This window comes from Melanerpes formicivorus, unplaced genomic scaffold, assembly GCF_026170545.1.
Source record: "Melanerpes formicivorus ecotype bairdi unplaced genomic scaffold, bMelFor1.0.p_v2 SCAF_12, whole genome shotgun sequence".
In the NCBI taxonomy this organism is placed as follows: domain Eukaryota; kingdom Metazoa; phylum Chordata; class Aves; order Piciformes; family Picidae; genus Melanerpes; species Melanerpes formicivorus.
In genome coordinates this window covers 2,528,011-2,554,178 of record NW_027142364.1, presented here as the reverse complement: position 1 = coordinate 2,554,178, position 26,168 = coordinate 2,528,011, and the positions used below count along the sequence as shown (strand labels likewise).

Here is a 26,168-nt window from a genome sequence, read left to right as displayed (position 1 = left end):
AGTATCTCATAAGTACAACAAAGAAGCAATTTTGTCTTAAGGTGTATAAAAGGTGTATAAAAACTATGGAAACTGAGAGTTTCTTAACCATTATTTGACCAATGGATTGATTTCTTCAGGCGTTTCATTAACGTAATTGAAGGTGCGGTGTGCTTGTGTGTACAAAGTTTAACTGGTGGGCTGGTTATTCTGTTGTGAAGTTAACGGGAGCCTTGTCACTGGCTTTGATGGGTGCACAAGGAGACACTGCCAGCGAGCTGAGGTTTTAAAACCCAGTGGTAAAATCCTGACCCCTCAGTGTTTCCCAGTAATGCTGAGATGGATCTCACAGGGATCTGAATTCCACCTGCATCCTGTGTGCGTCAGCCCCTCTTTGCCCTTTGCCTCTCTGCTCATATATCTGTAACCAGCCAAAGTCATGCATCTAAATTAGTTTAGAGAAATATTAGCCATAAAAAGATTTGCCTGTAATATAAATGACTGGTTTTACAGCCTATTGTTGACCAAAAAAAAAGGTCCCACCATGTAAGTGATGTTAATTTATTACTTTTATCTGAAAAAGAAGTGCTATGGGCAAAGTTTTTGGTGCATGCTCTTGCATAAGACAACAGGTATGCATTGTGAAGAAACAGGATGTGATGCTGTTTATTGAGATGGTTTTATTCATGCCAGATTGGTATCTGCATTAGACCATAGGTTTTCTTTGCATCATGTTCAGGTTAAATGCCTGCAGCAGCGGAAATAATGATCCGTGTTTTATGGTCCTGCAGGATCAGCTAATGAAATCTGGACACATTCTGGCAGCGTAGCGCAAGGCTGGTTCTTACCAAGCCTTCCGTTGCTGTGAGTTAGCTCTACGTAGGATCTGTCCCTTATGCCATACACACCAGTAACAGAAAAAGCCAAAACCTGAAATTCTGAAGCTGCTGCTGAATTATCTGTGCTGTGTTTCACTGCCTAAGTGCCCACATGAGTTGACTGTAGTCATTGCTGGCATCTCGGATGCAGTGCATTCCTGCAAGCCCACCTTTCTCACCCTGCTTGTGCACAGCCATGTCCAAGGAGAGGTTTCCAGGATGGTGGCTGAGACATCTCATGTGGTCAGACAAGAACGGACCCATTGCTCAAGGCTCCTTTTGCCTTGAATTCCTCTCCTTTGAGTGCAGACCACACTCGGTTGCCGTATTTCTTCACAGAAGTGCTCAGCAGTTAGTCATTGGTTCCTATTATTATTGCTACCAATCTTTGTAAATGGAATTATTTCCTATGCTAATGGTATAATCTCCCTTTAATTCACAGCCCACACTTGCAGTAGTGAATTGTAAGCAGGAATCACGAGTTGACTGTACTTAACTTTTACTACTATCTCTGAGAAACAAATGACTTGATGTAGAATTGATTGCTTTAAACATGAGCAGCTGTATAATTATTAATACCTGAGACTGATTCATCATGAGCAACTCTAATTTTAACACTTACAGAGTAGAAAAAAGAAAACTAACTGACCCACTGGAAGCTTTAAAGGAGAAATACTTGAGACCTTCCCCGGGATTCTTGTTTCATCCACAAGTAAGTATTTGGGGAATTTTGATGTTGTAAACAAGCCTGTTGATGCTTCAAAGCAGGTGCAGAGGAATGAATGCAGTCTTAGTCATTTTTGGATTTCCTAAAACGCATAGTTTTTGCTGTACCATTGTGGTGGAAAAGCGCAAGCATTGTTCTGAGCTTCTTGATGTTTTGCAGATGAAACAACATGTTTTGATTATAGAGGAAGCCAGATTGAAACTACATGTATGTTTTAGAACAGCATTGCTCCAAAACTACAGCCCAGCTCCCAGCACTTGCTGGGACCCCAGCTGTCTTCTGCACTCTCCAGTCCTCTGGGCTGTTATGTTGGAGTCAATATTGACTGCAAGGAGATCATGTATATTAAAAGTCAGGCCAGCAAAGCTGGCCATCCCAATTGTTGGTATTTAAGGACTCCCAGAAAAGAGATTAAAACCTTCCACTCAATGCTTCCAAGTCTCATAAGCAAATGCTCCATCTCTTGGTAGCTGCTGTGGTCTATAGCATGTGCAGTGACTTTGTGGGATAGGATCATAGAATAGTCTGGGCCAGAAGGGACCTCCAGAGGTCATCCAGTCTGACCTCCCTGCAGTCAGCAGGGACATCCTCTACTAGACCAGGTTGCCCAGGGCCTTGTTGAGCCTCACCCTGAATAACTTCAGGGAAGGGGCCTCAACCACCTCCTTGGGTAACCTGTTCCAGTAATCCACCACCCTCATAGTGGAGCAGATGTATACTCCTCATAGAACATGAAGATGTGTTTTATGAGAGGGCTGCTGTCTTCTTCACTGGCCTTAATCCTGCTTTTTATTTGCTGGGTAAGAAAAATTTAGGAAAGTGTCCCTAAAGTGGTGTAAATGCAACGTGTAGGTAGCACAGAAAGAGTACCTGTATGCAAACTATGTGTTGCTTTTCTTTGACTGCCCTGCATCCTCATTTTGTCTTCTTTCTCCTTAACTCAAGAAGACTGTGCTAAAAATTTGGCTCAAATCTTATGCCTGAAATAAAATGCTCTGTGATATTTGCAAATTTGAACCCCCTTGCATCCTAATAATGACACCCTATATGGGTCTTGGATTTTAAGTGTCTCTTGTCTTAAGCAACCAAGCAGGAGCTGCTGTTTCTAGTGCTGCTTCTCCTGTGCAAACCATGGCAATGATTGGCTACCACTTGCTTTTTTGTTTGTTTTGCTTTTTTTCTCAGTGCAGTCAACAGTTGCTATGTCCTAAGTTCTGTGGAACTTCTGGAGAACTGGGAGGAGCAGCTGATGCCTCTGTAGTTGCAGATGAACAAATAAAATGATTGCATGGGTGGAGAGTGCAAAATAACAGCTTGTTCCAGTTCCAATGCCTATAGAAAATGAAGGGTCTATTAAGTAATAAAATTATCAAGATTTTATGTAAAGGATTTAATAGCAGGATTTAATGAAGGATTTAATTGCTGAGATACCTAATTTGCCCAGATTACAAAGCGAGAATCCCTATTTCACAGCAGATAGCACTAACGCACAAATGTGCAAACAGGAGCTCAATCCTCTTTGTGTCCCCCGGTGTAAAACCAGGCTGGTTCCTCTCCATTGAGTGAGTAATTCTGTTAGAACAGCTAAGAGGCTGTCAGTTAATAGTAAATTATTTAAATGAGGGCATTTTAGGTACTGTGTCAGTGGAAGAAACTGCAATTTTGCTTCATACTAGCAAGCTTTTCAGAAGGTGTAAATCAGTGTTGATTTGTGAAGTTGATTCAAGGGGCTCTGGAGGTTTTGCTGCAGACTGATCTGATGGTGGCAATAGGTGGTGTGTTTGGTGGGTAGGAACAGAGCCTGGTTGGGTAAAATGGTAGGAGTTTGGCTGTGGTAGGCAGGGAAGGCATTGGATACTCTATATATCTCTGGGGAACTGGAAGGGGAGGGTTCAGTAGGGCTTAGGTGAGGGTGGTGTAGATGTGCGGGTGAAATGGAGATATTGGGTGTTGTGCCATTAGCAGGCAGGCTATTGGGATTTCACCCTTCATGTTTTTTCACAGAGTGTTTGTTAAATCTATTGTTGGTGTCCAAAGAAGGTCTTAGCATGGTCACCAAAACCATCAGCGTGAGCAGGAGGTGTCAGATGCTGCCTCCCTACTGCACTGGCAGCTGAGGTGGGGCAGAGCCAGCAGCCTCTGTCAGGAGGGAGGGTTAGTTCTGTACCCAGGGTACTGAACACACGCACAGGAGTGCAGAAATCTGCCCAGGTTTTGCCCATTCCTCCTCATTTCTCATTGTGCAACAGAAGAAAAAAAAAACGTGGTAAAGGCTGGTTTTTTGTTAAATCACTGCCAGGGATGATGTCTGTAACTTGGTGTGAGATGGATGGATACAAGGGTCAGGAGTGTAACATGTACTCTTAATACATTATAAAAAACAAACCCTAAACCATCATCACATGTCCTGTCAGGAAAATAAAGACCAAAATATGCTTTCTTGCAGATTTTAATAGAAAGGAGCCTCCTGTTAGTGAAAGGCAGAGTTTGACTGAGTATTTATGGAGGGCTGGGGAACAGCTTGCAGCAAAGCTGTTTTTCCTTTATAGTCCTGTTCACCCCTGTAAAAGTACAGGTGTGGAGTGTACCACACGTTTTCATTTTCTGCTGGTGGGATTTATCTGTGTAAAATAAGAACAGTGTTATTGTTTGTGTCCTCTGGGTTTGTGTTTCTGTAGAGGAATTTGTTCTTGGAAACCTGCCCATCTGATGAGGCAAGAATTAATTGATTTCTAATTGGATAATAGGATGGCTAACAGGTGGATCTTGAAACTAGGTTTCTGAAGTAGAGATTAAAACACATAAATCATAGAATTGTTAGGGTTGGAAGGGACCTCAAGGATCATGTAGTTCTAAGCCTCCTTGCCATGGGCAGGGACCCCTCACACTAGAACAGGTTGCTCACAGCCACATCCAGCCTGGCCTTAAAAACCTTCAGTCATGGAGGTGTCCACCACCTCCCTGGGCAACCTGTGCCAGTCTCTCACCACCCTCATGGGGAAGAACTTCTTCCTCACATCCAATCTGAATCTAGCCATCTCTAGTTTTGCTGATTCCCCCTAGTCCTGTCACTCCCTGACACCCTAAAAAGTCCCTCCCCAGCTTTCTTGTAGGCTCCCTTACGGTACTGGAAGGCCACAATTAAATCCTGCAGTCCTTACCCTGTCTGTGTCTGGGCAAAATTCCTCCCAGTGGCACTGGCTTGAAAGCTCTGAAAATCAAATAATTTAACTCTATTTCACAATATTTTTTTTTTGCCCTTTAAGGGGTTGCTTTTTTTTTAAGGGAGAGAATACCCCAATGCACCAAATCATTCAGAGTAACATTTTAATTTGTATCTTTAAATAAAATCTTCATTAGTAGATTGATTGCAATGAGGGTTACAATGCAGGAATAATGTGTTGTTTTTGTTTCAATTTTGCTCCCAGTTCCAATTGCCTGATCAAAGAATTTGGGTAAGTTCATTGCTTATATTTTTGATTTAATCATTGTGAAATAAATTGCATAAGAAAAATATAATATGAAAGATAACTTATCACTCAATTATGGAGCATGCCAGGCTTTCCTACAGAGTGTTGCAGTGGATAAATATCCTCTTGGGTCAAATCGGCTTTATTTTTGCCCTGCTGGTTTTATTTGGTGAAGGCAATGGGAGCTTTACCTGAGTGAGGCTTTCAGAGCGCAGTCTTTGGTCTTTGGCCCCGTCCCTGGAGGTGTTTAAGACCAGGCTGGATGAGGCTCTGGCCAGCCTGATCTAGTGTGGGGTGTCCCTGCCCATTGCAGGGGGTTGGAACTAGATGATCCTTGTGGTCCCTTCCAACCTTGACTGATACTATGATATTTACCTGAAATTGTTCCAAGCTGTTTCCTTCAGAGATTGCAGTGGAATTTTCAAGCTGAAATCTTGTTAGATTGCAATAGTTGTCTCAAATACAGATTAAATAATTTGTACATTAAAATAGAGAACCTCAGACAGCTTTAGTTTTCTCTCAGTGACTTCACTGGGAGTTAGTCCCTGGAATAGCCTTGAAGATTTGAGCTGAATTGCTTATTGCTGTGCTTGAAGCACAAAAAACCCGCCCATTTATTTGCCCTGTTTGGCTCAGATTTGCCCTGTGTGGGTACTTACAATGTCCCCTTTATACAAACAGAAATGGTGCTTTTACTACTATGGGAGAGACTGGAGCTTGCTCTTCTGTTTTTGTAAAATGTTATTTTTGAGACAACTAAATTGTTCGTGAGCCATAGCAACTGCTTTTGCAGATGCAACTCCAGTAACACTGTGTTTTGCTCTTGCATTGCTGGCTCCTCAGCTGCAGCACTCAACCCATAAATACTTGTCCCAGGTTTTTCCCAATCTTTGGGCTTCAGAGGGGAGAGCTGGAGCCAGCCGGCTGCAGCTCAGGTCCTGACTCACTCACCCTCGCTCATCACTCGCAGTGTGACGTGGACTCATTTCACAAGACAAAGCCAGAATTTAGCAAAATGAGATCTGAGATCTTCATGTCCTCTTTCCTGTGTCTGTCTCCTTAAGGGGCTAGTGCAGGAGCCCTCAAAGATGCTAGCCCTGCAATCTGGCACCCAGCCCTGCTCTCCATGGCATCTTCAAAATCATCTGTGGACCTCTGCTTTGCATGCACATGGCTTTTAATCCCATTTTCTTCCTGCAAAATGATGGTTTATGCAGCAGAAAAAAAAGTGTTAGGATGCTGAGCTAAAAAGGGCTACATAGGCACCAGAGGACTCCTGCAAGCACCCACAGATGCTGAGTGAGCTCAGTATATAGGGTTAGATGCCAGACTTCGAGAGCACAAGAAGTGTTTCCCACACATTTTCTTTGCATGTGAAGGGACCACGGTAGAAGCTGTGATTTGGCCTGAGCACTCTGAATACACTGCTCTCAAAAAGTGGTTCTATCTGGGAAATTGAAAAACTCAGTGCAGACCATTTCTTCTATCTGCTTTCCTTGACATTGCCTTGCTCCTCAAATTTCCATCATCCTGCATGTTTTTGTGACCCTCTGTCTCCTGGCCATGTTAGGGCTTGGAGCAGCTGCAGCAGAAACAGGTCTTTCAGACATAAAGTGCCTAGAACAGGACACTGATTCGTGGATGAATCTTCTATCTTGAGGGTTCTGAATATGTCACATGAGTATTTCTATCTCAATTCACAGTTGCCTGTGGCATATATTTCAAGAGTCTTTCATTGTTTAGCAGGAACCTACAGTACAAACCAATGGGGAACACCCAGTCTTGATTAGATCATGATTGATCTAGTCTATAGACTTTCTCACCGCCTTCTGGTCCCATCAACAGAAGGTTGCTATAAAGGGGTTCACACTTAATTTGCAGTAGTTTTATGAAGAATCATTGTAAATACTTCAATGAAAAGAAGTTTGAGTGCATTAGCAAAGCTTCTGTTTCAGTAGACTTGTTTTAGGACACAATCCATTCTGTTGGATCAGCTAAATCCCCACTAACTAATTAAGACAAATAGAGTTACTCTGGAACTAGATTGCAGATCAGCAGGAGTTTCTTGCTACTGCTTCATAAAGCTCAGCCATCAGAGTCATAGAATCAGAGAACGCAGATCCCTTCCAGCCTGGACCAAAGGTCATCCAATCTGACCTCCCCACAGTCAGCAGGGACATCCCCAAGTAGATCAGGTTACCCAGGCCCTCGTTGAGCATCACCTTGAATATTTCCAGGGAAGGGGCCTCAACTCCTGCCTGGACAACCTGTTCCAGTGTTCCACTACTCTGATAGTAAAGAGATTCTTCTTAACATCCAATGTAAATCTGCTCTTTTCCAGCTTAAAGCCACAGCCCCTCATCCTGTCACTGCAGGCCTTTGTAAACAGTCTCTCTCCATCCTTCGTGTAGGCCCTCTTCAGGTGCTGGCAGGCTGCTATTAGGTCTTCCTGGAGCCTTCTCTTCTCCAGGCTGAATAACCCAGCTCCTTCAGCTTGTCCTTGTAGCAGAGGTGCTCTGACCCCTTGATCAATCTTGTCGCCCTTCTCTAGACCCACTCCATCAGGTCAATGTCCTTCCTGTAATGAGGGCTTCACATGTGATAAGTGAATGTAGCTCAGCCAAAAGTTCCATGGCTGGATGTCCAGACACACAGAGTTCGGAGACGACAAATTCACAAGTCACAGTTTTTAGAGGAAGCATCATAGCTTGAACTGGGGAGGAAGAAACCCTGAGCTTTAGCAGTTGGGTTTTCAACATTTCTTTAAATAACACTAGTAAAAATAGAAAGCAAACATCTGAACAGGTTGTTTTTTGGGTTTTTTCCCATGAGTTACAGCCATAAAAGTTGTTTTTGCGACGATAGCAGGGAAGGAGTCGCGTTTGTGAAGCATGAGGTCATGTAATTCATGGCATTGTCTGGGAGGTTATTTCATATCATCAGGTTAGGTTCTTAAAAAGCAGCAACAACAACAAAACAACAACAACAACAGCCCTTCCCTTTATTTATGCCACTTTTGCTTCTGTTGGTTAATAAATTTTAAGACAAATGTTCCAGGCCCCTGCTGATGATATCTTGCCCATTGAAATGTTTATAAATACTCCTTTTAGCCGATTATGGTAATGTCTGCATTTTTGAGTCGGAGCTGGGGAATTGCGACTTCATATTAGTTTGCGTCAGTGGGAGGTTAATAGCCTCTCAGGGAGCAGGAGGGAGGTGGGGGAAAGCTGCTTCCTTTTCCAGACATCTGGACACAGATAGAATCAACAACTCTTACATATGTAAATCAAAAGTTACTGTTCTGTATAAAATACTGTCTTTCGCTGAGCCTCAGATTAGGAGCAGACATGACTTGTCCATAAGGCAATAGCTGTATGTAAAACATGTAATAGGATCTTCTTGCTCTCCTACCTCCTCAGCGGGCTTTCCCCATGGAGGTGGCAATTACGCTAATCTCATCCTTGGGGTCAAGCTGTGCCTTCCTCCCCTGCTCCTTTCAGGGATGGTCACAGCCCTTATGCGCTCAGCTGAGGTGCAGACTTCTCCCCAAAGCACTGTCTGGCAGCTTGAGCCACACACCTACCTCCATGGTGGTCCACGGGGACCATCCCCAGAGAGATGAGGTGGCCGTGAATACCCACCTATACCCTGGACTGATGCTGTCACTAACAGCTTGCTGTAGGAGATTGGTAGATTGATGACTGGTAGCATCTCCATGGTGTTATGGAGGCAAGTCTTGCTTTGCAATCAGCTGTAATGGTGTTTTAAAGGAGTGGGAGCTAATTCATCTGTGTTTCAGATGAAAGGGAGAGTTTCAGTGTGGAAGAGGGGAAAGTTATCCCTTGTGTTAATAATTAGGATAATAAGAAAGGTAAGAATAAACTAGTGATTTTTCCAATCCTGGGAGACAATGAGTGAGTCCACCTTGGACTGTCACTGGGATCTGAACTGTGGCTTTTGTCTGTAAATGATGAAGGATGGATGACCAGGCAAAGAGGAAAGTTTGCAGCTGTTGGTTCAAAATAGCTACATCCAGAGCTGACTTGTGAAGATTTTGCACAAGATTCACAGAAAGCTGAGTCACTGAGCATTAAAATAGCAATAAAACTCAATGTCAGTAAGTACCCAGTAATACCGAGGGGAAAAGGTGACTCTTAACTCATGTAATTCAGGAAAAAGATCTTGAAGTCAATAGTTTTATGAAAATACTGTTTGAGTGCTTAGCAGAAAGGAATTGAAGCCATCATTATGTTACACTGCCTTCAGGTCTTGAATACAGCTGAAGTCCCTCTCAAAAGGGGCATAGTAGAATTAGAAAAGACACAGAAAAGTGCAACAGTATTGGATGAGAGTTAGGGAACAGCTTCCACACAAAAAGAGTCTAAGTAGATACTGAGTCTTTCAGCTTGGAAAAGGAATGCCTGAGGGAGCTGTGCTCTGTGAGACCATGAATGGTGAGCAGAACCTGAATGAGAAATGGTTATTCATTAGTTTTAACAATAAAAAGGGGGAAGAGAGAGAGAGGGGCACCCAGCTGAATTATCAGGCAAAAGGCTTAGAAGGAACAAAAGGCAGTATCTTTTCACATGCACCTAATTAAACTGGTGAACTCTCCTTGACAAAAATAGAAATGGATTCCAAAAGGGTTTAGCCAAATGAATGGGAGCAGCAGCTCCCAATGGCTGTTCAACACTATCATGGAGATGCAACCTTCAATTAAGGCTCTTGCACCTCTCATTGCTAGTGTGTGACAGAAGACGCTGAGGAGAAGGTCTGTCCCTTGCTCACTCTCCTTTGCATCTCTTGGGGGAACTGCTTGAAACCAGGATACTGGCTTCCCAAATGCTTGTGTCAAAGGTTTAGAATTCCTGCTGGATTTTGGTGCCTGGGTTAGTCCCTCAGGATGACAAAGCTCAGGTTTCATAGTACTCAAGCAGCTGTTTTGCAAAGTAGACTGATGAGCAGGGGCTGTCCACCTGCATATAAAATAACAGAGCTTGTTGTGGGGCTGGGCTGGCAGAACTTAGCCTGGAGAAGAGGAGGCTAAGGGGAGACCTTACTGCTCCCTGCAACTACCTGAAAGGAGGTTGTAGCCAGGTGGGGGTTGGTCTCTTCTCCCAGGCAACCAGCAACAGAACAAGAGGACACAGTTTCAAGCTACACCAAGGGGAAGTTTAGGCTCGAGGTCAGGAGAAAGTTCTTCACAGAGAGAGTTGTTAGCTATTGGAATGTGCTGCCCAGGGAGGTGGTGGAGTCACCATCCCTGGAGGTGTTCAAAAAAGGATTGGACGTGGCGCTTGAAACCATGGTTTGGTTGTCATGAGGTGCTGGGTATTAGGTAATAGTTTGGATTTGATGATCTCTGAGGTCTTTTCCAGCCTGGTTGATTCTATCGTTCTATGACTTTGTGAACTGTAACAAGCTCTTGCAGTCCAGGAGCCTATCTCATGACAGAACTGCATCCCAAAAGCCCAGAACACCACCCCACTCTAGGACTTCTTAAGAAAATACCCCAGCCGTGGTTAGTGTGAGTCTTATCTCCAGCAGATAGGAACAGCTATAATTATCCTGACAGCTGTGGAGTGCCACCACCTTGTAATCAGCAAAGGCTTGGGGCCGAGCACTTCCCGTCATCGCTGGTGCATTTCTTGGAGAATATAAATCATAGCAGGTAACTGCATAGATCAGTCATTAAAAAAAGAAAAACCAACCATCAACAAACACAATAGTCATTCCTATGGTGAGAAACATATTTTTGGAAAACAAGTAATGCTTTAAAATAATTGGAAGTGCTTGTGTTTCCTCTGAGTGAGGGGGTTGAGATTAGATGCTGATTTCATACCTATTTTGGGACTGATGTAATCCTGGAAGCAGTGTTGGAGATACTGCTGATCCTGCATCAGCATGCATTAGAGAAGAGTTGGTTTCAATTTCTTCTCTGCAAAATCCTGGAAAGAAAAACAGAAACACAAGCTTAAAAAAAAAATAAGCATGACTAAGCCATTTTAAATGTAAAGAGGAAGATAGGTGCTTGAATATATTATTATAGGGGACCACGTACCTGAGAAATGATGATCCAAAAATGATTTAAAGCCACTAGATAATGAAACTGACCTGAATATTAAATATACATAAATAAAACATTTATTATGCTTCTCAATGCCCTTGTTATTCTCCATCATAAATATGTGCTATCATAACCCGTGCACTGTCTTGTCACTGCTAATCAGCCCAAAGGCCAAAGGTCATTCTTCATTCGTACCATCTGTTTCAGGCAGCTGCAAAGCAGACAGGTGAATTGTTGCATTGAGCAATTAGAAGGAATTAGAGGTAGTGGAAAGACTATTGTAAAAGCTTTATGCATCCAATCTGACTAAAGAAAAAGATGAAGTCATGTAAAAAGAAATCTATGGTAATGTCGAGTTGGATGGGTTGATAATGACATCTGGGTGCCGAGGTAGAATTACCTCCTCTCCCAGCAGCATCATCATTACATATCTCACGCCTGTGATCAGTAGATGTCAAAATCCTTCATATTGACAAATGTGCTGTCCCCTTGCATCTGTGGAGAATGTTTTAGCAGCTGAGTGATTATGAATCAAACCCCAGAGCTTACAGCCCCTACTGCCTCGCAAGGCTTTCACATTTGTTGCCTGACAAGTAAATGTATCTTGACTTCCCTCTGAGATTTTTTTTTTTCCCTTCTCTTTGCACCGTGTTTGATGAAAGACATTTGGCAAATTGGCAGTGGTACCCTGTACATTGCAATTTGTACTCAGCATTAGGAATCTGAGCATGAAATGAGAGGGCAGGCTACAGGCTAAAAGGAAAAAAAAAAAAAAGGGGGGGGTGGGGGAGGCAAAACAAAAAAAATAACCCACAAAGCCAGAGCTAACCTGCATGTGCAGAGTCTTTCCAGGAGACAAATGTACAATTCTGCCTATTAAAATAAAACCTAAAAATACCTCCAACAAATGTGCAGGTTTTCCCATTAAAATGAAGTTGTAAAATGTCAATAAGTGCAGCAATTTCTTCTGGATTTTGAAAGGTTAGCTGTAAAGATGTTCCCAGCTGAGGAGCAGTCAGCATCTTGCCTGTCATGGAATTCCTTCTTCTTTACAAGCAAGGTATTGCACTGGGCTCATGCTGTGGCTTCTATGGTCTGTAGGTGAGATCCTGGGTTTCTTGGTTTTCGTTTGTTTGTGGTGTCATGAAGAGGCAGATGGTTGCTCTCACCTCGCAGTAGGCTGAGTAGCAGGCTTGAACTCTCCAAGTCACAGTGGTTGAGGGATTGGAGCAGTTTCTCATGGTCAGTTCCAGACACCTTAAAGGAAACCATTCTCCAGAAATTGTTTAATCCCCACTCCCTAAAAATTCCAGAGAGCTAACCAAGAATGGATACATCCCAAAATACATAGGGTTTACAAGCAGCTAAAAGTAGAGCAGGACTATTAAGAGGTTTTAGAAAAATTGGATAGGCATCTAACAGGTAATGTCAGCACATAGCACCAAACCCCCCAAAGCTTCACTTCTTTCGTGGGAACACACCAACAGAGCATGTCTGCATAAACTGGAATGAGGCTTAAAGGTAAAGATAAATGAATATTGGCTAGTTTAGGCTTTGTGAGGAAGCAGCTTCCTACTGTAGTCATCAGGACAAGAGTTCTACTGCATGCTGGCCTTGTGGAGAAAGTGCACCTCACTGTAGCCGTTACAGGAGTTATTCCAAGGGGGACAACATTGTGGCCACCACCTTGTTCCATAATTCTTGAGACTGCAACTCTGCCTTTGCTGCTTTTTTTTCCCTTTTTATTTTTTCCCTCTGGGCAAAAGAAATTTGTATTTTGGTTTTGCAGTGAGGGCAGAAAGCCAAAGCAATAATCTGCTGTCTTCTGTTGCAGATGTCCGCTATAGAAAACATGGCTGAAAAGCTGGAGAGCTTCAGTGCCCTGAAGCCAGAGGCCAATGAGCTGATCCAGTCGGTGCCATCCATGTTCAACTTCCGCGCGCCGCCGAGCTCCCTGCCCGAGACCCTGCTGCGGAAGGGCAAGGAAAGATACACCTGCAGGTACCCCCAAAGCTGCTCTGGGATACCCTCTTGGGCTCCTCAAATCTCCCTGTGTGGAGGGGTGATGGGGTCTTTCAGGGCTCCCTGTGCCCCAGGGAAGTGTTTAAGCTAGGGGTTCTTACTTACTCAGTTTCTGGTGTTATGGAATAAAGCATTTGCCCTGTAGCCGACCAGTTTCACAGAATCACAGAATGCCAGGGTTGGAAGGGACCTCAAGGACCATCCAGTTCCAACCCCCCTGCCATGGGCAGGGACACCTCACATTAGATCAGGCTGACCAGAGCCACATCTAGCTTGACCTTAAAAACCTCCAGGGATGAGGCTTCTAGCATCTCCCTGGGCAATCTCTTCCAGTGTCTCACCACCCTCATGGGGAAGAACTTCTTCCTGACATCCAATCTGAAACTACCCATTTCTAGTTTTGTTCTGTTCCCCCTAGTCCTATCGCTACCTGACACCCTAAAAAGTCCCTCTCCAGCTTTCTTGGGGGCCCCCTTCAGATACTGTAAGACCACAATAAGGTCTCCTTGGAGTGTTCTCCTCTCCAGACTGAACAGCCCCAACACTCTCAGTCTGTCTCCATAGGAGAAGTGCTCCAGCCCTCGTTTGATAAATGAGGTGGAAACCATTATATAAACAATTCTTTTTTTTTTTTTTTCTCCAAATTTTCTCATCACTTTCATATGCACAAGTGTGCTTTCATTATTGATTTTTTTTTTTTTTGATCATAAACTACAGACATGGCCTTTTTTTTTCTTTTTCGCTCGGTGCTTCTGGTTTTAATATCCAAAGGGGATCAGTGATAGAATGTATGACTTATTAGGACTTGTGTGTACAGACCTTAAAAAGGAGGGGGGAAAAAAAATAATACAATGAAGATAGTCATTGTACATGCAGCCAAAATGAATGGGAGCTTTGTGGAGGAGAGCAGAATTAGCTGTGTGGGTATGTTGAAGGCTTATACATCATGGTGTGAAAAAATAAATGGGATGTTAAAAGTGAAGGGATGGCAATCTTCAAAGTCATCCCATGGAGCAACCATCACCCTCATTCATGTAACAGACTGCTGCATGTGCTCCTTCTCTTCCTGCAAAAATGGGCTGAATGTCATTAACAGAACCAGGCCAATTACAAACTGAATGTTAATACGTTGCTTGCACGAAAGGGCAGGCTTATATTATAAATGCTGTGTCCAGCAGGAGTAGGGAGGTGACTGTCCCCTTGTACTCAGCTCTGGTGAGGCCACACCTTGAGTATTGTGTCCAGTTTTGGGCACCTCAATACAAGAGAGATGTGGAGGTGCTGGAGCCAGTGCAGAGGAGGGCAACAAAGCTGGGGAGCGGTCTGGGGAATAAATCTTATGAACAGTGACTGAATAAGATGGGGATGGTTAGTGTGAAGAAGAGGATACTGAGGGGAGACCTCATTGCAGTCTACAACTACCTGAAAGGACATTGTAGCTCTCTACTGGTCTGTTCTCACAGGTAGTTAGTGATAGAACAAGAGGGAAATGGCCTCAAGCTGCAACTGGGTAGGTTTAGACTAGATATTAGGAATAACTTTTTTCATGGAAAGAGTGGTCAGGCATTGGAAAGTGCTGCCCAGGGAGGTGGTCGAGTCACCAACCCTGGATGTGTTTAAAGGTGGTTTGGATGTGGTGTTTGGGGATATGGTTTAGGGGTGAACCTTGTAGAGTGGGGTTATTGGTTGGACTTTGTGATCCTGAAGGTCTCTTCCAACCTGAATGTTTCTGTGATTCTGTGATATTTATTTTTTTTTACCCTTGTTGCTGTTTTCCCATGGCATACTATCAAGTTTGGAGAATGGGTTTTAAATTGCATTATTTAGGTCTCTCTATCATCTCCAGAACTCAGCGGCGTTTTTGAGGCTGGCATATCAGTTTATCTGATCTTTTTGAAAACATGTCACCTTCTCTCACGACATGTTGTTATAGAAACGTACCTTGATGGATTAGGTCTTTGAGCCTTGTCTGCTCTGATCCTATTCAGTGCACAAAATGATGTCATGTTTGCTGACATGCAGAATTGGTTGCAAGGTTTGAGATTTGCTTGCATGGAGGTAGTAATGCAAGGCTTTAATAACAGGTTCTCTTGATTGCTAATCTGAATGTGATCAGTAATCACCTAGTGAGCTGACACGTTTGGGCTGATCTTTAAAACTAGTTTGTTTTCACATATCCCTTGCTCATGCACATGAAAAGCTGCTTGGCTCCAGCAATTCCAGTCCCGTTCTTGCATGCCTGTTAGTGTCTCAATCACTTAGATTTGCTGAATGCTTTTATTGAGAAGTCGTTACACTGAAGCAATGCCAATGGTCCCATGTATTAACAATTCCATTTGGGCAGCACATCCAGGGCAGCTCAAATGGAGCTGAAGCCATTGAAAGTTGCATTGTCTCATCAAACCTTTTCTTGTCACAGATACTGCGGCAAGATTTTCCCCAGATCTGCAAACCTAACACGTCACCTGAGGACGCACACTGGAGAGCAGCCTTATAGGTACTGTCATCCCTTACCCTGCTGTCTGTGACCCCCTTACCTGGGGTGTGGTCAAGTCAACAAAGCAAAGGAATCAATGTTCAACAGCCTTGCTTGGCCAGCTCCAGTGCTCACTCCTGAGCAGCCTGTTGATGACCCAGCGTTGCATTTTAGCCCAGTGATGACTCACCATTGTGGTATGGGCTCAAACAGAGCTTTTTGTGCTCATCCAGACATTGATGCTACAGCATTGGAACTGTGGACATGGGGGAAGGTTTTGGTCCCAGTTAATGAAATTCTTTTGGCTTTAGGCAGTTGCCCATCCACAAGGCATAGATTAGTAAATTCATAGAATGCTTTAGGTTGGAAGGGGCCTTAAAGTTCATCTAGTTCCAGCCTTCCTGGCATTGGCAGGGACACCTTCCACTAGACCAGGCTGCTCAAGGCTTCATGCAACACGGCTTTGAAAACCTCCAGGGAAGGGGCATCTATGATCTCCCTGGGCAACCTGTTCCAGTGTCTCACAACCCTTAATGTAAAGAATTTCTTCTTAATACCTAGTGAAAATCTCCCCTCCTCAAGCTTCAATCCATTCCCCCTCATCCTAGTACTACAAGCCCAAGTAAAATGTCTCTTCCCAGCTTTGTTGTAGGCACCTTTCAGGAACTGGGAGCCTGCTCTAAGTCCTGCCATGCTGGCACTTCTGAACCAGCAAGGCTGAAGTGATTTTCAGTAGGGCTCACAGTTACATTTTTCTCTTGCAAAAATGTGGGGTTTTTTTCTGTGGTGGTGTTTGCAGCCTAAAGTTTTGGTGATTCGTCAATCATCTGATTTCTGAAAGGTCCCAGTTGCAAAGGCATTGCTGTATTTCATTTGTTTCCTGTCTGATCTGGATCCTTTCTGAGGTCTGCTTAACCAAAACCCATGTGGGTGTACTCTCTTGTTGATAAGAATATGTGTGTGATAGTGTAACCAGGACAGTCATGTGCAGAAATGTGGATAGAAGCTTCACCTTCCTAAAAATGAAAGACTTAATTTAAATCAGCTGGAAGGACGCCAGTTCATGTTCCAGTAAAACAAATGCACCAATTTCTGCATTTTATGAGCTGTAAAGAGCAGAGTAAGCTCATTGTTTGTGAGGAAACAATATGGTTTTTTGCCTTTAGTCTCTTTAGGAAATGAGATTCACGTTTCATTTTATTGAAGGAAGGTCCTGATGCATGTTATACCCATCCACTACCTAGAAGCCATGAGCAATTAGTAGTGTAATGGAGGATTTCAGCACTGGAAAAAAAAATTGACATCATCGACAAGCCTAAGAGAGGCACAGGAGAAGGAAAAGATTGAAAAACTAAAGTGGTGAAGACTGTTGGCTGGTTGCCAGTCAGAGAATTTGGAATAGTTATAGTATGACTTAGTAATGGCTTAAAGAGCAATACAGTAAAGGCTTTAGGGACTCCAAATCACTACAGAGTATGAAAATTGATGCCTCTGGTACCAGAGTGATAGACTAAACTACTCACATTGGCACGGTATTAAAGGTTGGGATTGTTTATTGCTGGTTTTTGCAAGATAACCAAATTTCCTCTGGGATTAGCAATCGAGCAAGCTAATTCCTCAAGAAAAGATTTAATCACGCAGTATAATTTAGAATAGGAAAAGAAACAGCCCTTTTTTTTACCTTATTTGAGCATTAGAAGAGATCTGTTTCATGTGTTGGTTTTTTTTTTTTCCAGAAGTGTTTAATTGTATTGTATTGGCAGCACATGAAACAATAGAGTTACTGCTCTACTGTTTTCAAACTTCCCAACTTTGCGTGCAACAGTTCTAAAAACATGGGAATCAATTACCCTAGCTAATTTGATGCCTTTAACTCTGAAATATTATGTTTATTCCTAAAGGCAGCATTTAAAATTTAAAACCCAATGCGAATTAAAGCTCAAAAAGCCACCGTAGAAGTGATCTCTCCATTCCAAGAGAGCTCTCAAGCTCTTCAGGCAAAACTTGCCTTTATTTCAGGGAGGATTTTGCCTCAGCAGGGAGCAAGGAGTTGCAGTTGAGTACTGAGGCTGAGCCCAGAAGGTGCTTCATGTCTCTTAGGACAAATCTTACATCTCCAGCTACTAACAAGCCCTTTTCTAACCACATGGTTTGGTTTGTTTTTTTTTTTTCAGATGCAAATACTGTGACAGGTCCTTCAGCATATCTTCTAACCTGCAGAGGCACGTCCGTAACATCCACAATAAAGAGAAGCCATTCAAGTGTCACTTGTGTGACAGGTGTTTTGGTCAACAAACCAATCTTGACAGACATCTGAAAAAGCATGAGAATGGGAACGTGTCTGGTACGTATGCCTTTTCCTTCCTCAGCCTCCCCTTCCTACCACCAGCCTTCACATACCTTCAAAGCTACTGAGTGTCTCTAGGCACACGTTGCTCTGCGCCGTCCGCTCTGATGAGCGGAGCTTCAGGAAAATATGTAAGTGCCTAAGCTCTGCTGACATTTAAAGTGGTTTAAACATCCCAGCAGAAACCCTTGTACCCTTGTATAACTTAATGCTGCTGGATATGATGTCTTTTCTTTTTGGTTTTAATTGAGCCAACCATAGTGTTTTGAGAGCAGACTGGGAAAATTGGTTTAATCCCAGCTCCACAATCGCTTGGCTCTCAATAGGAGTCCTCAATTTAGAGTCTCAAGGGGCACTCTAAAAGATTTTCTTGGCACCTTCCGTAATACTCCCACTGTCAGGAGCTGCAAAGCACTCGCTGTTATGGAGGTAATGGTGGTAATGGTGCCTCCTAAATCCCAAAGCCAATCGGTCACCACGCAGCCACAGCAAAGGCAGCAGCAGGTAGTGGATATCGTTGGTCTGGGTTATGTATCTGCAGGGCTTAATGAATACCCTGCCTGAAGACTTTTCAGTCTATGTTTTGCTCCACTGGCAATAAGCAGGTACATGCAGTGAATGCAAGGCTGCCTTTACCACAATGCTGAGAGAAAGACCTCTGTCACCAGGCTCACTGTGCTAATGAACCTGGATGATTATGTCAGTGGCTGCTCCATATTTTAAACAAATCTGTATAATTAGTAACTAAAGTGAAGCTTAGTTTGCTTGACTCAGCCATCGGGCTGATACAGTTATTGACTGACAGTCTTAGAGTCACAAAGGAACAGGAGGGAAATGTTGAAATAGATACTTGGCAAAAGTGATTATAAGCCGTGAGAATGGCACCCAGAATGACAGAGGTTGTTTTGGCTGGAAACCACCTTAGCCCATGGGTAGTAATATTTCCCTTTTAATTAGTAGGTTTGTGGCCAAAAGCTGATGGATCACTTTTTTCTGGCTCTCGCCCATTGTTTTAATTTTAATTTTGGATAAATAGTTAAATACAGAAAATGTAAAAGAGCAACAACACAAATCTTCTGTTTTGTTTCAAGGTACTGCAACATCCTCACCTCACTCAGAACTGGAAAGCACAGGGGCAATTCTAGATGACAAGGAAGATTCTTATTTCACAGAAATCAGGAATTTTATTGGAAACAGCAACCACAACAATCAGTCCCCCCGAAACTCAGAGGAGAGGTGAGTTGCAACTGATCTGCTTTCAAAAGGTGCCACTCCTCCTTTTCCAGATCAGCTCTGATTTTTCACTTATGTTGATGATCACTTTCAGCAATCTTTCAGCAAGCAGATTGCTAAAAGATGGAGTAATTTTAGCAATCTGCTTGCTTTGGTCTTCACCACGGTGTCTTAGGAAAAGGAACGTGTTGATTTCCTCCCCATCATGTATGAGCATATTTCCAGTGGCAGATGGTGGGCAGAACACATTTCTTCTTGCACAAGGAGTTCTTAGTTTCAATTTCCCATCACTGGTTTAAGTCTGCTGAAAAATGCCCTCATTTCACTTTCTCGGCAGAACAGGTGAATTCTACATCCTGTGGCTGAATGCAGAGAGCCCTTATGGTTTAAATGCAATATAAATGTGTAATTAATAAAGTAGACTAAGCTAAATTCTTGGATCAAATGGAGCTTTCTCACTGAAAGTCTTTTCCTGTAAGTAACTCAATCCCAAATGAGATGCTGACTAGCAAAAAATTGTGTGAGGCCGTGGGTTGATGTTGGTAGTCCACAGTGAGTGACTTTTTCTTATTAAGATTTATTAAGTATCTGAGCGGTTCTGTTCCTCTGAACTAAGGGAAGAGAAACCACTTCTAAATGTTTTCAGCTAATGAAAATACAGCTAAGCAGAAAAGGCTGTGGAATGGTTACACACATCAGCCATACATACTTCTTTGAGGCTGGCTTTGCATTATGCATTATTTGCACTTTGGAATTGGCATCACCTTATCGGCATCAAAAAATTCATACTGTTGGTGACAAACTCACTTCACCATCCTCTCAATTTCCAGAGGCCTTTGTTAAGGGATGAAAATGGTGGACATAAAGCAATTTCCACAGAAGTATTGGATTAAGTGATTACATGCATATTCAAATTTCAGTCCCTCTTGATTGGCAATGAAGGTTTGGGATTTTTTCTTTGCACATCTGGTCTCAACATGTCCTCCGACAGGAAGTCAGCAAAGTGGAAAGGTTGCTGGGTTGTGCAGTGTTTCCTTTCTAAATTTGGCACTTCAGACTGCTCTTGATGGATATTTTATCCCTGGCAAATTGCTGCATTTGAAAGCATAATTAGAGAATCTGTTTTCTTAATCACATGGCTTTTGTTACTTTGGTTGTAGTCCATCTCCCTTTCATTTCTAGCAGCCCCAATTGAGCATAACAAGCAAGCTGGCAGCCCAAACTGCTCAACAATTTCATATTTCTGCCTGCTTAAATAAAAGATGATAAAGAGATACTGCTCTGATTATCTTGGAGGGGGGTGGCTGTTTCAGCTCTTCTAACTCTGCACAGCTTCAGATTTTTCTGATGCAGTGGTATAAACAGCCCATTCCTTAGCTTTTTATTAATGCAATCCTAAAATTTTCACAGTAAGCTGGAATTTGCTCGGGAAATAGATGAAACTCCGTTGTGTTTGGGGAAATGATGCTGCTGTTATGTAAGAAACCAGCTCTGCTCCCTAAGCAAGCACCTCTGCTACAACAGCAAAGTCGTAGCACTAAATCCCAAATACCCTGCTAAAGCTCATCCTTGCTTATCTTGCTCCAAGTTTTGGTCCATTCCATATTGTCCTGCACAGTTTGAAGCACACGAGGGTCTAAAGCAAACTGCGGGTGGACAATAAAGTTTCCATTTTTATAACTGTATTCCTGGAAGAGTAAGGACCTTTTGCACAGTCAGAACAATAGATGAATCAAGGCCTCCGTGCTATGTATCGCAGCGCAGGCTGGTGGCAATGAATTCCTGTGGCTCCAGCCACTTGAGCTCTTTCACATCAGCGCTACCTCTGGCCGTGCACTTGGCAATGCTGCGATGGCAAATCTCTTTAGCTCTCGTTTACCAAAGTGGTCACAATGATCAGAATCCTGGAGGGTTGAGACCATTAGCAAATGAGCCCCTGTTTCACTGTGTGGGCATTATGTCCTTGATAGAATCCTGTAGGAAGTAGTTAAGAGAAGTCATTGTCTGAAAGCAAAGGGCAGCGTAATAGCAGCGGGTAGGCCAAATGGTTTTCCATGTGTGTAGTGCTGTAATTACTCATTTAATAAGAATAAATGCACTTAAAAAGCTATCTGACCTTTCTTTTCATTACTTTTTACCCTTCAAATTAGTTAATAATGTAGTTCGGTGTGGAGGCAATATTGCAGAAGGCTCTTCAGGTCTTCAGCTGAAGTTCCTTAGGTTCCCATGTATTCAATCCATATATTCAGTGAAGTAGTATAGTTTCCCAATGGGTGGTACTGTGTAAAAATTAATTAAGCATGTAATCTTGACTGGAAAACTCTAAATTGCAGACCTGGATGTCAGTTTTTAAAAATACTGGATCTGGTTTTTAGAGTTCTTGGCCCTTGCAGCTTCTGTTAAAAGGCAATGAGTTGTTTTGTTCAGAGTATGTGTATATATATGATTGGAAACATGAGATGAAATAAGGCATGAGAAAATTTGGAATGGGTATCTGAACGTACCTCTGCCTGAACAGTAGTTTCAGCAGGATAAGAGGAAAGTCCTGTGCTGATGGTACTGTAACATCCCACTGATCTTTTTTGAGTGGAATGTTCTCCAATACTGCCTGAATGGCTGAAGCTAAACAAGATGTAAAATACAGAAATCACTTTATTCCACTGGGACAGATCCTTTTCAGCTCTGCCTACAATAATCTGCTGGCGAGATTTCATAACTGCTCTGTGCTTATTGCTTGGGTTTGTTGGTACTTTCAGAATGAATGGCAGCCACTTTAAGGATGAAAAAGCCATGGTAGCCAGCCAGAACTCAGATTTGCTGGATGACGAAGAGGCAGAAGACGAAGTAATGATGGATGAGGAAGATGAAGAGAGTGAAATGGCAGGGAAAGCAGTCAAAGAGCCTGTTACAAGTGACATGCATGAGGGAACTCCAGAGGAGGATTATGAGGAAACAAGTACTTTGGACATGAACTGCAAAGCTTCCCCTGGCAGGTTGGTTCCTTCCGGGTATTGGTGTGCCCGATACGTGAAATACGAACAATAAACCATACAAGAGTGCCAACACCAAACTGTGTGCTGTGGGAACCAGTCCCAAGTAGCCAGCTTCCCGGTTACGATAGCAACCTGGGGTTGTGTTTGGGTCATGACCAGCCTGTTTTCTGTCTCTTCATGCAATCTGTAGCCCTTAAGGGGGAAAATAAATGTGCTCAGGGAGCTATTGTCGGGTTATGGGTGAGACAGGAAATGTTCATGGGAGAGACGTTATCTGCTCTGTAAACCGACCTGGATCTCCTATACCATTCTTGTGAAAGGCTGTGGAGGCACCAGGAGGGAGACAACCTCTCCCTTCCCTGCTTCCACTGCCCACTTCTTCAGAAAAATAGAAAAAGTGGAATATCTTTTATTGCAGGATCACAATTCCAAGGTGGTTTATGCACATAAAAAAGGGGTAACTGCTCAGATCTGTAAATTGGAAGACAAGGGAACATGAAGAGAATCATAGAATTGATGTTAAAACCTAATGTTTTTGTAGGTATAAAGAGGAGGAGTATAAGACGACTGGACTTTCAGCTTTGGACCACATAAGGCACTTCACCGATAGCCTCAAAATGAGGAAAATGGAAGAAAATCAATATAGCGAAGCTGAATTGGCAGCTTTCAATACTTCCCAGCTGCCAGAGGACCTAAAGCAACCATTGTACAGGAAATCCAAATCCCAGGTAAGAGCTTAACTCAGTTAAAATGTTATTGTTGCCAAATACTCGAAGGATTTGGCTGTTAGCTTGTGGCAGGCAGGGTCATTCCAGCTTGATCAGGCACAGCCGTGCTCCACATCTGCACACCTCAGCCTGCCCAAACCTCCCACCACACCCAGGAGACACGATGGGGTGCTCTGGTCCTTGAGAACAGAGGATTTTCCTGCTTCTTGTGCTGTTTTTGTTCCTGTCTGCCACCCACAGAAGTGGCTCAAGAAGGTGTAGCCCCATTGTGCTTTCAGACAGCTAGTGGAGTCGAGTTTAGCTGCAGCCTCACAGGGATGTGATGTGATCTTCTGGCTGGCTTGGCTTTTTGAAGTTTGGGATGTTACTACCTCTAGGTCCTCGGGATGTTTTTAAAATAGCAATAAATAGACTGAGATCCTAGGGCTATTTCTTGACCTTTTTTTAAAACATTAATTAAAATGGGTCTTTTCAACCCCTTTGAGAGATTCCTGTTCTAAAAACTGCAGCATGTGCCTGTGGAAAAGGTCAGCAAAGGAGACTGTGGTATTTGGTGAAAAACAGGACCAGCCAAGGGACAATGTGATTCCTCAGGCTCTTAAAAAGAGCCTCCTGTGCCAAGAGTCTGAAGGCAAAGGAGACTCTGGGACCTTGTCTACAATCAAAGGTTTCTCAGAGCCAGATGAAAGCAGAAATTATTATTGCTATTAGTGAGTCAAAAGTGTCAGTGAAAAGGCTGACAGTGGTTTTACCTAATGCATTTTGATGTTCTTCAAATAAGTCGAGAACAGCAGCTGTAGTCTAAATGATGCCCTGACCGCGTAGGGGTGGCACGGCTCCAGGCTCAGCTCGGAGCTGAGGGATCTCTGATCTCTTTGTCCTCCTTCTTTTCCCCGCGCAGGCATATGCCATGATGCTGTCTCTCTCCGAAAAGGACTCCCTCCATTCCGCATCCCACAATTCTCCCAACGTGTGGCACAGCATGGCGAGAGCCGCGGCAGAGTCCAGCGCCATTCAATCCATCAGCCACGTATGACATTGCGAAGTCTTACACGAGAATGGGACCAAGTCCAAACCCAGTAGCATGGCTCTTTCCTATATGACTATTTAAAAAGACTGCTGAGCAGAATGCCTTATAAATCTGCAGGGTCACTCATTTAAAGTCCAGTGACCTTAAACTGAATAATTTTAAAAAGAAAAGAAAAGAAAAACTATTTATTCTCAATATTTTTGTTTTGCACAGCAAAGGCAGCTGCTGACTTCTGGAGGATCAATACGACTTACTTAAAAAAAAAAAAAAAAAAAACAAAATAAAAAAGGAAAGAAAAAATTAAATGAGTAAAATAAAAAATAAAACTTCAGCGGATTCTGTAAACTTGGGGCCGGGAAAAGTTGTCTTCCAGGTCACCCGGCTTTGAGGGGCAGGGGCGAAAGGGTTTAAGACTGCGTTGATACACACATGGGCACTCCTTTAAAGTAGGAACTGAATTGATTCTCTCTTTTTTGTATCAGCTAGTTTGACACAGGATTGGGAACAGTCGCTTTTATGTACAAATCTCTTCGTTAAAGCTTTATGCATTTTAGCCCTTCAGAGGAAGAAGCTAGTTCTATCCAATGCACACTATCCATCGTAACCGTAGGAAGAAGTAAACAGGGAATGTTTTGTTCTCTCCGTAATTCTTTTTGCCTTCTCGACTGCGTTGTTAGGAAAATAAATAAAAAAACACCAAAAAGAACAAAAAAAAAGGAGGAAAAAAAAAAAAAAACCAAGGAGAAAAATAAAAAAAAGAGAGAAAGAGGAAAAAAAAAAACCCCAAACACAAAAAAAGAACTCTGTGAGAAACAACACCTAAGAGGCTTGTGTATATTGTAAACTATGAATGTTCACTACTCCAAGAAGCTAAATCATCCAGATAATTCCGTGAGAGCACCGCGTCCATCGACAGCACCACTAGTCCCAATCATTGTGAGGAGCTTTTTGATTTTTGACAATCATGTCACTATTTTGTTGTTTTTCCTACCCCCCCTCCCCTTCCCCCTCTGATTTCTTCTTTGTGTCTTGTGTACCATGTATTTATTTGTTGGCAAACGATTGTTTGTTGATTGAAATAGCACTGTTGGGAGAACAAACAGCACTGCTCCAGTCCCCCACTGCCTTACGGTGTAAGGCACCCATGTGCTTTGAAAATGAGTGAGGCGAACTGATCTGTGTATATGGGAGTGCAAAACAGTGTTTGAAATTTTCTTACATTCCTCTTTTATTTTATTTTTTGGATTTTTTGGGGGTTTGGGGTTGTTTTTTTTTGGTGTTTCTTTTTGTTTCTTTTGGTTTGTTGTTGGGTTGTTTTTTTTTCTCTTGCCTTTTAATGAATTAAATAACTACTAGAAGCGACTTAGGAGTTCTTATTTTTATTTGTTTTTGTAATACAGTAAATCGATTCGATTGTATAAACAAGTTATAATTTCTTCATGAAAGCATGATTCTTCTGATTAAAAGGAGAAAAAAGCAAAAAAAAAGCAAAAAAAAAAACCCAAAAACACCAAACCCACAACCCCACCCCACCTGTACCCAATATTTTATGCTGGTCGTCTGCGAGCTTGTGTGATGTTATGTTCATGTTAATCCTATTTGTAAGATGAAGTGTTCCAAATTTATGTTTGAAGAGAGGGAAAAAAAAGGAAATAAATAACAGAAGGTATTCAGTTATTTTTCTGGGGGTTTGGTTGTGTTGTTTTATTTTTTTTTCTGGGTTTGTTGGTTTATTTTATTTTTTTGGGGGTTGTTTTATTATTATTTTAATTTTATTTTTTTTTTTGGCCTTTAGTGAGGGACCAGATTTATTGTTGTTGTTGTTTTTTTTTTTCCTTTTGTTTATAATCTCATTTGTTTTGGAAATAATCGGCGAGTTGAGGTACTTTCTTTAAATGCTTTGTACAATGTAACTGTTATGCATTTCAGTACATTACTATGGGAGGATCAACTTTAAAAAAAAAAAATAATAAAGGACTACAAAACAGAAGATCTTTTTTATTATTGCTTTTTCTCCCCCCCTTTTTTGTCTTGCCGAAAATGGCTTAGGTCACCTACAGCCTGGGGAGCAAAGTCGGTGCCTGGGGGGCCAGGAAAATAAGGGTTGCCTGAGGATAGGGTAGAATAGAATAGACCAGGTTGGAAATGACCTTTGAGATGGTGGAGTCCAGCCTCTCACCCAACAATGTCAAATCAACTAAACCATGGCACCAAGCAC

The 26,168-nt window shown here is 42.6% G+C and overlaps 1 protein-coding gene across 6 annotated transcripts in view; it reads left to right on the top strand.

The window, feature by feature from the left end:
• Positions 1-25,583, top strand: part of MECOM (MDS1 and EVI1 complex locus) — a 363,007-nt gene extending 337,424 nt beyond the window's left edge. For 3 of the 6 annotated variants that reach the window (XM_068144954.1, XM_068144953.1, XM_068144958.1), the window contains 9 exons: positions 1,482-1,569; positions 5,013-5,039; positions 12,956-13,122; positions 15,563-15,640; positions 17,794-17,963; positions 19,058-19,202; positions 21,956-22,192; positions 22,734-22,920; positions 23,822-25,583. In XM_068144954.1, the coding sequence (XP_068001055.1) occupies positions 1,482-1,569; positions 5,013-5,039; positions 12,956-13,122; positions 15,563-15,640; positions 17,794-17,963; positions 19,058-19,202; positions 21,956-22,192; positions 22,734-22,920; positions 23,822-23,956 (1,234 nt within the window). In that variant the 3' untranslated portion in view covers positions 23,957-25,583. The remainder of the gene's footprint in view (positions 1-1,481; positions 1,570-5,012; positions 5,040-12,955; positions 13,123-15,562; positions 15,641-17,793; positions 17,964-19,057; positions 19,203-21,955; positions 22,193-22,733; positions 22,921-23,821) is intronic. The other 3 variants (XM_068144955.1, XM_068144957.1, XM_068144959.1) reach the window with 1 other exon arrangement.
• The last annotated feature ends 585 nt before the right edge of the window (positions 25,584-26,168 follow it).